Genomic DNA, 13,211 nt, shown 5'->3' on the forward strand with positions numbered 1-13,211 from the left:
CCCCTAAAAGATCCACGAGAAGGATGTCATGTTCCAGCGCATCATGAGCTGGCTCAAGCCCGGGGGCAAGCTCCTCATCACGGACTATGCGCGGTGGGTACGGCGCGCATGTTGCCAATTGTGGTGGAGTGCACGCGGAGCGGCCGCTCGAATGGGTACCGTCAATTGTGCCACAACTTGGCATCTGCTGACCAGTGAGCTCCCACAACACAATAGACAAGGTCAAATTCATTGTGCATGCACATTACACACACACACACACACACACACAACCACAAAATCGCAGTCACACACACACAGCCAATCACACGCACACATGAGACGCACGTCGCTCACCCTTCAAGCGCCTGCACAACCCTCGCAGCTCCGACTCCGAGCCGACGCCCGCATTTGCGGCCTACATCGCCCAGCGCGGCTACGACCTGCGGCCCATCAAGGCGTACGGCCGCCTGCTGGAGGAGGCCGGCTTTGTGGACGTGGTAGCAGAGGACAGGACAGAGCAGGTGCGGGGCACTCGTGATCCCGCCACCTGTGATGGTGCTTGCATGGGGAGAGGATTGTTTACGGATCAGGATGGTTGGGGATGTTGCGAGGTTTGACGCTTTGTTTGTCTTTTGGGGGGGAGTAAACGGCGCGTTCACAGGGAAGGGGAGGTTGCTGGGTCGCACCTGTGAAGAAGGGTGGAGACGTGAGTGTGGCACGGGAGAGCAAGGGGCTCGGGGGCGAGCGGGACGCACCCTGCTCATCGCTGCAGCCGGCCTTGCATCCGAGCGTTCCAATCAAGTTTCATTTCCCAATCAATCAAGACGCCCTCAACACCGGCTCGCCCTGGCCTCATCGTTGTCGCCCGCACTCCTCCCTTTTCCTACACACACGCACGTACACACGGCACTTTCGCACAACACACACACACACACACACACATGCGCGCAGTTCATCGACTGCCTGGACTCTGAGCTCTCGCGTGTCGAGGCCGACAAGGCCGCGTTTGTCGAGCGCTTCGGGGAGCCCGGCTACTCGGCCGTCGTGGACGGCTGGAACGACAAGCTGGCCCGGGCGCGCGCGGGCGAGCAGCGTTGGGGCCTGTTCGTCGCCACCAAGCCGCTGCAGTAGGCGGCCCGCACGTGCGCATGGGGAGGCCGCCATTCATGTGGAGCAACAAGCGGGATGCGTCAAGGCGGCTGCGCCGGGGTTGTGCGTCTAGGAGGGGTTGCGAGGGGCACGGGCCGCTGCTCGGGCCTAGGTACAACTGGGTGCATGGGGCCGGCCCCGAGCCACCCAGAGGGCCAAGAACACTGCAAAACAGCATCGCCGCCGCCGGCCGCCGCCCCGGCCCCGTGGTGGGGGCGGGTGGCCCGCGGCGGCGCCAGTTGGACGCCCCTGTATCAGCCATTGTTTGTCGTCGCTTCTGGCACTGCCAGCGCTGGTGCCGTCACCGGTGCTGGCGGTGACAGCGCTAGCAGCGCGTGACTGCCTCGCTATGTTTTGGTAGCGAGCCGCGGGTGTCGTGGCAGCCAGTCTTGGTTTTAGCAAGTAGGGAGGGGGACCGCTCCCCCTCTGCTGGGTGTGTCGCTGGCAGCCACGCCAGCCTTGCCAGAGGCGCGCCATGTGTGCGCAAGCCTGCATCAAAACTGTGCGCCGCTGCGCTGCTCACGGTCGCCTACCATGTGTTCGGAAGGCCGTCGCGCGTGCGCGGCCAGCATTGGTCTCACTTCGCTGTAATGAATTTTGTTGCTCTCGCCCCCTTCCCCCCTTCTCCCCTGCCCCCTGCATCTCACTTGGGGCCTGCCGTGTCGCGCATTTGAAGAGCGAAGGATACGTTTTATGCCGTGTGCCTCTGTCGCCTCTTCCGCCCCTTAGACCATCAGCTGAGCATTGCTGGGGGCCCGGCCTCTGCGGTTTGTGTGGGCCACCGCCCCTCAACTGCGATCGCCCCGCCTTTGTGCTTCTTGTGGCCCCCCCGCCCGTTTTGTTTTGCGTAGCAGTCGAGATCCGCACTGCCCGCTCCCCACCCCTCGCCCTGCCTGTTCGGCGTGGCGCGGTCGCCGGGGGTTGTGTGGAGCCATCCGCATGGGCCACCCTCTCCCTCTGTGCGGCCGCCTGCCCGGCTGGCATCGTGGCGTGTACATTGAAACCTGTTGTAAATGCGCATGAGCCCGCGGTGTCACATCGTCCACCCCCTGGTTGACACCTCACAACATCCCAGGTCCACGCAACTTGCTATAGTATGCTCGGGCCATGCATGGGCGTTTTCCTCACAGCCTGTGCACCGCGCATGGTCCCCTCTCATCTGGGCGGACGTACAGGCAGGGAGCTAAGATGCTGACCTGCAACTGCCACGGCTGCCAGACGCTGCTGAGAAGGATGTTATTCGGCACATTACATCAGCAGCCCGAAGAACAAAAATCACCAAACAGCGCACCTCAGTGCAATTCAAGGCTAAGCTAGAGGAGGACTGAAGGGAATGGGAAACTGAAGCTGCTAGCGCAAATCTTGGGACACCAAGGAAGCTCTGCAGGCAGGACAGAAAGACGCCTGATTTCTCAAAAGGGAATCGCGTGAGTTCTGAAAAACTGGGCTCAAGCGTCGGCCTATTCATGAGGGGACCGGCAGCCGTGGCCACGGTCAACGCGTGTTGTTTCAAGACAAGTGCATGTGCTGACTGCCAATGCCAGGAATGCATGACCGACTCTCTGGAAAGGAAGCCACAACCGCTGTGTGCACCACCGCGAGAAGCTGCGCGCGACCAGGGCCGCCAAAAGCAACATCTGGAAACTGTGCGGTGCACTGAGGCAGCGCACATACTGACGCGCGGGATGCGCCAAAACAAAGGGCGCAAACCGCTGCATTTGATGGGCAAAGATGCTCATATGTTTGTTCAGAGGGTGCCCATGCACAGGCATCACCGCAGCCACCACGGCGCGATGAGTTTCGCGGCGCAATGAGTTGGTGATGTGCGCCCCTGCCAGACCAGGCCAGCGGCCATCTGGACAGGGGCGTCTGTTCTAACCCCCGGCCTGGCGGGGATCGGTGAACACAAGCTCATCACGCGCTGCGATGAAAGGTTTGGCGTAAGCGTATGGGCGGGCCAACCTGCTGTGCTAGGGAGTGCCTGGCGGGGATCATTCAACACAAGCTCATCGCGCGCTGCGATGAAGGGTTGGCGTAAGCGTATGGGCGGGCCAACCTGCTGCGCTAGGGAGCGCCTGGCGGGGATCGGTCAACACAAGCTCATCGCGCGCTGCGATGAAAGGTTTGGCGTAAGCGTATGGGCGGGCCAACCTGCTGTGCTAGGGAGCGCCTGGCGGGGATCATTCAACACAAGCTCATCGCGCGCTGCGATGAAGGGTTGGCGTAAGCGTATGGGCGGGCCAACCTGCTGTGCTACGGAGCGTCGGTCTTGAGGCGCTGCAGGGGCAAGCGCGTCATGGCGTTTGAGATGCGAGCTGTGATCGCAATCGTTGTGGTTGCAGGGCTTGGGGTCTCTTGGGTAGGCGGTTTGCTGGAGGCGACTGTTTGGCGGCGCTTGCGGCAGCTGCTGGGACGCCGTTTGGTGTCGGATCTTGCGTCATTCTGGGGCCTTGGAGGACAGGCTTGCGACAATAGAGGGGTCGATGGGATGTAGGCATGGCGGTTGATAGACAGAAACTGTGCGTGCTGCATCAAGTCACAGGGTCCACGCCAGCGCCGGCAGCGGCGGTGGAGGCGGCGGCGGCGGCGGCGGCGTCAGCTTCTTCGGCCTCGCGGCCGATCTTCGCCAGCGCCACGAGGTCGACGGGCAGCGGCACAGTCCGCGCCTCGACGGCCGCCCAGTCCACGCCGGCGAAGAAGGCGTGGCCCTTGAGCTGCCGCACGGTCAGCCGCCGGCCGGGGCGCCGCGCCAGCATGCCGCGGAACAGCAGGTCCCGCAGGTCAGCCGGCAGCGCAGCGCCGACAGAGCCGGGGGCGGGGACCCACTTCTTGCCGGCGCGCGCCGCCGCCAGCGCCGCGTCGGCCTCGGCGGGTGGCAGGAGCATCGTGACCAAGGTGGCGCCCAGCGCCCACACGTCGGCGGGGCGGCTGTCATGCTTGAGGCCGCACCAGGTGGCGAGATGGTGCAGCGAGCTACGCAGCAGTATACTGAGGCGGCCCAAGAAGCTGTCGATGTCGACGTGCTGCTCTGGCGCCATGAAGAGCGGCGTGCCGCCGGCGCACATGGCTGGCATTGAGGCTGGCAGCGCGCAGCCAAAGTCGCAGAGCGTCAGATGGTTGTCGGCTGCCACCAGCACGTTGCCTGGCTTGATGTCGAAATGCGCGACGCCGGCGTCGTGCACGGTGCCGACGGCGGTGATGAGCTCGGCGGCGAGGGCCTTGGCGGTGGCGGTTGGCATGAGGGGGGACGCCGGCTGTACTGGCGGCGGCTTCTTGTTGGCGGGCTTGAAGAGCGAGCGTAGCAGCTTCTTGAAGGGCGCTGGCTTGGTCGGGCCTTCCTGGCTCTTCTGGGGTGCCGCCGGCTGTGGGGGTGGCTGGCATGGCGCTGGCTGCGGGGCCGGCTGGCACGCCGCTGGCTGTGGGAGTGGCTGGCTCACTGCAGACAGCATCGCAGTCTGGCCGCAGCCGCCGTGACTGCTGCCACTCACAGCGGCGATCGAGTGGCCGTCAAGCGCTTGGTGCAGGTCGCCGGCTGCCAGCTCGTAGAGTGAGTACAGCGCGTCGGCTTCGTCACCATAGTCGTAGAGGATGTGCTTTTGAGCCCATGGGCCCTGTATGGACTCGGTTCGGCGCTCGTTGGAGATTTCGTACCTCGTTGCGCGCCTCAAGGCGTACTGGTGGCCAAGCAGCTCGACGCGCCGCACCTCGCCCTGACCGCCGCCGCCCAGGAACGTGCCGCTGTTGAATATGTCCGCCGCGTTGTGTAGATAGAAGTGGGTGCTCAGGTCGAGGTAGGTCGGCTTGGTGATGGACGACGACGGTGATGACAATAGCTCAGCACTGCTTGCGTCGGGCACGTCGCTGCTGGGGCTCTCTGGCACGGGCGTGTCTGCAGCAGATGTGCCCTGCACGCCGCTTCCCCACGCGCTGCTTGGGCAGGAAGAGCTGGTGCTGCTGGGGCGATTGGTGACAGGGGAGGCGACGGATGTCACGCGTGATACTGTGGCGATGCCCCGCAGCTTGCTGGGCATCCTGATGAATGGCACAGTGCTGGAACCAGCATCACTGGTTACCGGTCTGGCGCTGACTTGTCTGATTGCACACGTCTCGATGGACGGCGACGGCTTGGTGACAACCCTGGTTTGGTTTTGGGAGGTGCGTTGCGTGTTCGTCAGGCGCAGCTTCCCCTCCTCCTGCCGCCGCACACTGCACTGCGTGTAGGGAGAGGCGCTGCCAATATTTCAACGTGACTAGCGCAATCCCCGCACCCTCAACATCCCACCTGCTGCAAGTCACAGGGCCCATGGTTGCACCACTCGGTGCTGTCGCACGGCACGGCGCACACGCCGCATCGCTTTCTGCGTCAGAGCAACTGCAGTCCTGGTCCATGACAACCCTGCGTGTATGACAATATGTGTAAGACTCAAACACAGCTTCAATATGACATGAGATAGCTGCGTTGCGAGGGGCAACCGCTAAAAAGAGGCCTCGGTGGCCCGCACCTGCAACTCTTCTCGAACTCAATGTCATATTTGAGGGAAAACATCATCCTGAAGGTCCCCAATATGACCCAATGGGCACCTCCTGTAATACAGCAGTCGCAAAAAACTGCCCCTGACGGAGCACGGAAGGTTGTACCTGCAAGCAAGGAAAAGTGATGTACTGTACGGTACCTCTGTTTCATGCCACGCGCTACGTCAACTCAAAGGTTTGCCCTTGGGATGGACCTTTGTGAAGCAACTGCCTGGCCAGCTGCTGCAGTGCACCGTGTCACTTCACTTTATGCTTTGTTTGCAGCGCCGCTGTGCTGCGGCGTGCTTAAGTGCCCGACCGCCACCCATCTAAGCACCCACCCACCCCAAGAACGCCGCAGGACGCGGCGCAGACGGTGGCATGCAGGGTGCGGGCCGCCATCTATCGCACCGCGGCAGCAGCAGCAGTGAGTGGCAAGAATGTTCAGCAGCCTGTTGTGAGCAGGTTGCATTCGTGTGGCGGCACGGAAGCGGCCGATTTGAGCTGCCGAGTTGCAGCAGAGCGAGGATGGTCAGCCAACCTGTTTTCCAGCGGCACAACACAGCCGTGGCACCGAGGGTTGTGAGGCCGGGCTGGGCTCTGCTGCACCAGCAGCACTTCCGGACTAGAGGGCTAGATAGGCACTGCACAATCCGTGGGTTAATCCAGGGGCTGAGTACCAGACAGGAGAGTGAGTCCTGCGGGAGCCGCGTAAACTCCGAGTTTACGTGAGTCACCTTCTCAGGTGGCTGATGTCAGAGGAGCAGTAACCCTCTGCCCTCTTGCTGCAGGTTACGCCACGTGCAGCACATACACCTTCAAGTCTTGCTTGCAGCGCTTTCATGCTGCGGTGTGCTTAGGTGCCCACCCGCTACCCACACAAGCACCCACCACCCCCGAGAGAGCCGCAGGGCGCAGCACAGACGGCGGCCCGCGTGGCGCGGCCAGTCATCAGCACACCGACAGCAGCAGCAGCGGTGTGCGGCAGGCACGCCGAGCACCACGTCGTTGCGTGGGCGCAGCGGGTGGCGTGTGTTTTTGGTGGTGATGAAGCGGCTAGCTGTCGCTGGCCGCCAAGCAGCAGCGTTGGGTGTGCGTAGCGGCGATCAAGCGGCCCGTTGGCGCTGCCGAGCTGCAGCAGAGCGATGGCGAGCAGCCTGGCCATTTCCCAGCGGCATCATTCCGCTGCAGCACTGAGGCTTGTGAGGCCGGGCTGAGGTCTGCAGCACCCGCAACACTTCCGTTCCGGAGGCTACGCAGGTTGGCAGGGCAAATCAAGGCAGTTAAGAGCAAGTCTGAAACTGGGATGCCGAAAAGTAAGGATCGCTTCATACGGTATATCACTTCCCTTCTGTCCACCTAACCGCCGCTCCTGGATTTGCAATATGCATGTGGTCACCACCCAACCATAGTGCTATGTTGCGGCTGTGGCCTAGCCCGTTGGAGGAGAGCGCGGCGGCAACTTGACATGCTCTGCCATATTGTGTTGCACACACAACACACTCCACGCCCTGATGGAGCCACGTGGTGCCGGGTGCTGCCTCTGCACTCCGACTGGCTATGCGATCTGCAATGACAAGAACGAAGCTCGCATCGAACAGGGCATGGGTGGGCTGTTACCGTACCATGCAAGTTTGCGACATGACTGATTGGTCAAAAAGCACGTGTGTTGACCACAACTGCGGCACACATGCTGGTGCTGCCATGACAGTGTGTTACATTCTAGGATCATCTTGATGCCATGTTCGACCAGCTGACATGCATCATTTGACCGTAAATCACGGGCCTGCCTGACTTCAAAGTGTCGAAACGCGAGCTTCCAAATCCAAAGCCGCATTGTTGAGAATCGCATGCTTTGGTTTATTGCTTAGTACCGCATAGATACTACAGTTCGCCCGCGAACGGTGTGGCCACAGTCATACTTTGCCACTGGTGGAGTCTGCGGCGCACGCGCCTCACAGGAACATGGCGTCTCGCCGTCCACGTCCTTGGACTGCAGCGTTCGGCTGGCCTTGGGTTCGTGGCGTGTCTCAGGCGGTGAGTCGGACGTTGACTGTGTGTGTGCTACCGTATGCCGCAGCCAAACACGCCCCTGATCGTCCATGAAAATTCATTATCAGGCAACTGATAAGATCGAGAAGACGTCGGATGTGGAGAGCGTCCGGGCCACGGTGAGTACGACGAGCGCAGCACACTGGTTTTGCTGATCGTGCTGCCCTGACGTGCAAGTTCACGATGCAGGTTAGTGCATGAACGGCAGCAGAGACAGTCCTTGCGACAGCCACCGGAGAGCAGGAGTGCGGTTTTGCAATCACTGCCATGTAGTGCACGGCACGCTCCACGCTTTCATCGGGCCCATGGCACCGCCTGCTGTACCTCACCCCTGCTGTGCAGCGCAAACATGACTACCTGCAGAAGCAGGTGAGAACAACGCAGCCAGCAAACCTGAGCGAGAGAGGGTGCAGGGCCACCCAGCATCCCTTACAGGCACGCATGACAGCGCGTGCTGCGCCTGTGGCAGACGTGTGCCATTGACCATCCCTCCTCGGCCCCTGCAGGTTGAGATCCTCAATGCGTCCAAGCAAGCAGCCAAGAATAACGCTGCGCGGACGACGTTGTGGAACAAGCGCTTGGAGGTATGCGTGCTGCGTCTCGTCGGTGGACCTTGCGTGTGCTCAGCAGCATGGGCCATCGATGCGTGTTGCTGAGTGGACGGCCTGCTGGTACAGAGAGATGGAATGCTTTGATTTGAAAGGACGCCTTGAAATTGTTGGAGATCACCCGTGCCAAGCCGCAGCTCCCTCCATTTCGCGCACCGCTGTTGAGCGAGGGCCAACCCTTGTGCCCCTTGCAATTCACACGTCATGTCTAGATCGGAGCGCGGAGGCTCACTGCAGAGGTGAGGCAAAATAGAAGGGGGAATGGTGGCATAGTTTTGAGGGACAAAACTTTGGATGTCGCGCTTGAACGACTGCTTCGGCCAGATGAGTGCACGCAGTGACCTCCGCCAACCCGCGCACCCGTGCAATGCACTGCAGCAGAACGTGGTGGCCAGCCTGAGGGTGCGAACCTGATGCATACGTCTGCCGCCGCGTCAGGGCTAGCCCTCAGTTCCGACTTGATATGGGAAGGCGGGATCGCGCTCCTCAAGGCAGCTCATGCTCACATGAAGGGCCGATCCCGTGCAACCCCTGAGACGGGATCTTGTTCACCCAGTCATGAAGGTCCAACCCTGACCCTGATTGTCACAGACGTGCCATACACTTTGCACACCTCCTCTGCAGTACCGCCTGCTGCCCCTCTCCCGCAAACCTGATAGGCCAAGAACGACGTGGCGCAGCCGGAGCTGGACGCGTCGCAGGAAGTGGTGCAGCTGCACAGCCTGCAGGCCAGCCAGGTGCGTGGCTACTTTGCCATGACACACAACCCCCCGCCCTCGGATAAATCTGCTGCGCCCAGCGGACACGCAACCTCCTTATCACCAAGACTGCAACCCCCTTTGATCCCTTCGTTCATACCAGGCCAGCCACACGGTGGCTGAGCGGGAGCGCGACGAGGCGCGCGACGAGCTGCTGGAGACGCTGCGCGGCGCTTACCAGCAGAGCCAGGTGCGCGGGTGACTTTCCCGCCTTGATTCATCACCTCGGGTTGATGGGAGCTTGACGCGAGCTTGACGCCAGCTCAGCAGGCCGACACCCCTTGACTCAACACAGTTGCGCCCCTCCTCTGCTGATGCACCCCCTTTCTCCTTCACAGGAGGCCCTGGCGGAGACAAGGAGCTCGCTCAAGGAGAAGGCCGCACAGGAGGCGGCGCTGCAGCGCAGCCACGCAGCCGCGGTGAGCGATTGTAATGGACACATTGCGTGCTGGCGCGATTGCGCGTTGTCCAGGCTCTCCCCCTCATCGCCCTTGCGCACCTGGGTCCACTCAAAAGCCCTGGTGCGCTTTGACTGTGCATGCGCCCGCAACGCAGCAGGGACCCTCTCCTCTAGGTTCACAACCGTTGCAGCACGGCTGGTTCCTAAACCGGGAGACCCTGACGTTCAGCAACCACCGCCTTCCCTGCTGATCGTGCAACCTCGCCGCCCTCCCTGTGCCCGCTCTCTTCCATGAATAGACCAACGAGCTCAAGAACCGGCTCGCCGCTTCCGAGGCCGACGCTGCGCGCGCCAACGTGAGTGACCCTTGCGCGGGCCGGTTGTACTCCTAACCGTACGCGTCCTCGTACCGTGACTGAGCAAAGGGGCCTGCTCAGCTCCCTCGCGTGGGGTGACCGCTGCGAGGGTGGCGAGCCCGGCGCACTCAGGCGCCCTCTCTGGCCCTGACGCACCCCTGTGTTCCCTTCCACCATTGTCCCCAGGACGACCTGCTGCGGGCGCGGCGGGATTATGAGGAGATTGTTGTGGCTATGCAGCAGGACCTGTCATGCGTGCAGGTGCGTGTGTGGGACGCAAAAGTTGCATCGTGTTGCCCCAACAAAAGGTGCCTTTCATGCCGACGCACGCCAGCTCCAGCCGCTGTGTTGGCTGATCTGCACACGCGCTTTCTTACGTTCCCACCTTCTGCTGCGGCCGCTCCCTGACTGATCGCCAGGAGAGCTGCGAGGCGGCGATGCAGCAGCGGGACGCGGCCCGCGGCGAGGTGGCGCAGCTGCACGGCACCGTGCAGGCAAGTCAGGCTCTGCTGCTCGCCCAACAACGCGTGTCCCACTGCCGCTCACCTGATTCTGTGGGCGCTCGTTTAGAGCCCCTCCTGCCCTGGAGCATCAATGATGCAAATCTCAAGAGCCGCACACTGCAAGCAACGGCAGCTTCCACTCGCCTTGGTACCTTGGTTCCTGCAAGTCAGCAACGCGCTGCTTCGGCTCTGCCCGGCTTTCACACACGCGTTGGATGCAGAGGCTCGAGCGCGCCAAGGAGGCTGCGGACGGCAGGGCCGCGCGCGCCAGGGAGGACACCGTCAATGCGCAGGTGATTGCAGTTTTGAACGTTGCTTCGGTCTGCGGGGCGCACCGCCCGCACATTGCTTCCTCCTCACGCTGCCCCTGCCCTGACTCCCATGGGTTGGCGCCGTGCGACCACCCTCGCTTGCGGCTGCACCTTATTCGTTCAGCGCGCCACGTCCAGGCTCATCTGGCTGATGCGCCTCTGGCCTTGCCACGCGCCTGCCCCCATAGGAGGCCCTGGCGCGGGTTATGCGTGACACCTCTGACCGGCTGGGGGCGCTCAGGCGCGAGCTGGCCTCTGAGAAGGTGCGGACGTGCAGAGGGGTCGATAAAGTGGCCAAGCCTTGGGTTCGAACGGCAGTGGGTTGGCTGCCCGCTGCACATGCATATATGGAGCCCGCTGCACATGCATATATTGAGCCCCTTAGTGACGTTAGCCCAATCCACTCACAAGCCTGGCACCCAGCCACGGGACAGTCTGCGCCCTGCGGGGGTTGGGGTGACGAGGCCCCTCTTAGATGCACACCATGGTGACCGCCAGCTCACCCATCCATCCATCCCATCTCTCTATTGCAGGCCGCCCGCAACGGCCTGGAGGCAAAGGTGAGAAACAGCGCTCTGCACCGGCATGTTGAACGGTGCGCTGGTCAGGGTATCCCATTTGCACCAACACCTTCCATCTGGGCCGGAGGGCCGCTGACCTGCCCTTTCCGGCCAACCTCAACACCCCACCTCAACCCTCCGCCACAGCTGGAGGAGGCGGAGAAGGCGCGCGCCACGGCCGAAGGGGTGTCCAGCATCGCGCTGGACCTGCATGCCTGCCTGCTGGTGAGCATGCAGCGCCTCAGGGCCGCGGGCCGCGCCCGCCCCGGCAAGATGCGTTTGCCCGTGCCTTGCGAACGCTGGCGCCCTTGCGCCTTGTTGCCTCCCGCCCCTGCAAATGCCCGAGGCCAAGGGGTGGTTGGGACGGGACTTGTTTCAGAGGGCACATGTTGCAAGGGAAAAGTGGGTGCCTGCCCGCCACGTGCGTGCATGCCACACCGACGCGGGGCCTGCGTTGATGGGTTGCGGCGGGGATGCAGCTGGCCAGGGCCTGTGCTGGCGTGCGTGCTTTCAAATAGCATGGTCCCACCAGCCGTGCTGGTGCCTGTGCTCCAGCTGCGAACGCAAAATGAGCGAAGCAGCCTGTTTTCATAAGGCAATGGCACCGTCCCACCTTGTACGCGCGCAGGCGGAGGTGGTGCGCACGCGGGACGCCGCGGCCTGCGCGCTGGCGCACCAGAGTGCCGCCGCCGAACACAACATTTGGCTGCTGGCCTGCCTGGACCAGAGCCAGGTGCGCTGCGGTGTTGCAACAAACAACCGGGAACACATGTATACATCCAGGACAGCTGCACGTCTTCAGCACCTGCTGCAAGGCTTGTAACGGTTCTCTGCTCTCTTTGTTGCCGCACGCCTGTTTCGGCCCCTCTCGCCGCTCAGCCAACCTTCCCTGTGCTCGGCGCCCTGCTGCTGCCCACAGGCGGAGCGGGCAACCTACATGCGTGTGCGCGACCAGGCGCGGGCCGAGCTGGAGGAGGTGAAGGTGCGCCTAGCCCTGTGATGCCTGCCAGACCGGGGCCAACGCTGCTGCCTTGCGCCATCGCTCCCTTCTGGGTGATCCGTACGGCGCCCGCCAGGCTGCCTGTGCATACTGGCTGCCTAGCGCCTCGGCCCCCGGCCCGCCGTTCGCCTCGTCCCAGGCCAACTCGGGCCGGGCGGCCGACGCCGACTCGAACTTCAGCTTCTGGCCGCAGCGGGGCGCCCGCCGCTGCTGAGGTGCGAGTGCATGCCGCAGGATGATGCCTTTGGGCGGCCCCGTGCCGCGTCCACGCATGCGTTGTTGCGTCAGCACATCAGGCGGATTGCCACAATGCCGCGGCCCTGGCTGCCACCACTGCCTTCAACGCTCACACATGGTTGGAGCGGCTACCACGGTGGGCCGCTTACACTGCAACACGCCTCAATCTCCCCCAAACCCAGGTAGAGATATGAGAACTGTAGCCACCATGACACCTCGGCCCACGCCACGTCAGCTGCGCGTTCAAAGCTGCCCGCGGCCGTCTGCACAGCCGAGCCAGTGGCTGCAGACGCCTCTGGCTCGCGCCGCGCCTACATGAGCGACGGGATAGCCGCGGCGCAGCAGCGCCTGCCGTCGGCTAGAGCTTCTCCATGGCCACTGCTAGTGATAGTCAGAGGTAGTGTAGACCAGCGTCTTTCGCCCTGTCTGCCCTCACCGTCCATCAAATGCGCAGACTCAGGCAGGGTTGAAGCGGCGTCACAGTTGCGGTTTGTTGACAGCAGTTGTGTTTGCCCGTCACGCCCTGCCGAGATGCGGGGCTGTGCACGCTGGCGCCTCGCACCGGGCAACACACTTTTTAGAGCGTGTGGGCGCCTGCGCCCTGCCTTCCGCTGCATGCTCTGCAAGGGCTCAGGGCTGCAAGCACGCGTGCTTTGCCCGGCCTCGACTCCCTTCGTTATTCCATACAGTCGCAAGGCCTGCCTCCAGGCGGTGCCGTCCGTTGTGGCGGTTGTGGCAGTTTTCAGAGACTGTACCAGTTGCGTGCCGCCTTCCCCAGTAGAC

The 13,211-nt window shown here is 62.8% G+C and overlaps 3 protein-coding genes across 3 annotated transcripts; 2 read left to right on the top strand and 1 right to left on the bottom strand.

Moving 5' to 3' along the window:
* Positions 1-28: 28 nt before the first annotated feature.
* Positions 29-1,113, top strand: MNEG_7455 (hypothetical protein; the record flags this gene model as incomplete). The annotated part of the gene is made up of 3 exons (XM_014044069.1): positions 29-93; positions 365-503; positions 934-1,113. The coding sequence occupies 3 exons, from the start codon at positions 29-31 to the stop codon at positions 1,111-1,113; spliced, it is 384 nt and encodes a 127-aa protein (XP_013899523.1).
* Positions 1,114-3,662: 2,549 nt separating this feature from the next.
* Positions 3,663-5,162, bottom strand: MNEG_7456 (hypothetical protein; the record flags this gene model as incomplete). The annotated part of the gene is made up of 1 exon (XM_014044070.1): positions 3,663-5,162. One exon carries the CDS (start codon positions 5,160-5,162, stop codon positions 3,663-3,665), a length of 1,500 nt encoding a protein of 499 aa, XP_013899524.1.
* A 2,583-nt stretch (positions 5,163-7,745) lies between these two features.
* Positions 7,746-12,405, top strand: MNEG_7457 (hypothetical protein; the record flags this gene model as incomplete). Its single annotated transcript, XM_014044071.1, has 17 exons — positions 7,746-7,814; positions 8,038-8,064; positions 8,202-8,279; positions 8,682-8,705; positions 8,963-9,040; positions 9,165-9,251; positions 9,400-9,480; positions 9,761-9,817; positions 10,004-10,078; positions 10,237-10,305; positions 10,542-10,613; positions 10,820-10,894; positions 11,165-11,191; positions 11,339-11,416; positions 11,820-11,924; positions 12,111-12,173; positions 12,331-12,405. The coding sequence occupies 17 exons, from the start codon at positions 7,746-7,748 to the stop codon at positions 12,403-12,405; spliced, it is 1,140 nt and encodes a 379-aa protein (XP_013899525.1).
* Positions 12,406-13,211: the final 806 nt, after the last annotated feature.

This window comes from Monoraphidium neglectum (assembly GCF_000611645.1).
Source record: "Monoraphidium neglectum strain SAG 48.87 unplaced genomic scaffold scaffold01319, whole genome shotgun sequence".
NCBI classification, from domain to species: Eukaryota; Viridiplantae; Chlorophyta; class Chlorophyceae; order Sphaeropleales; family Selenastraceae; genus Monoraphidium; species Monoraphidium neglectum.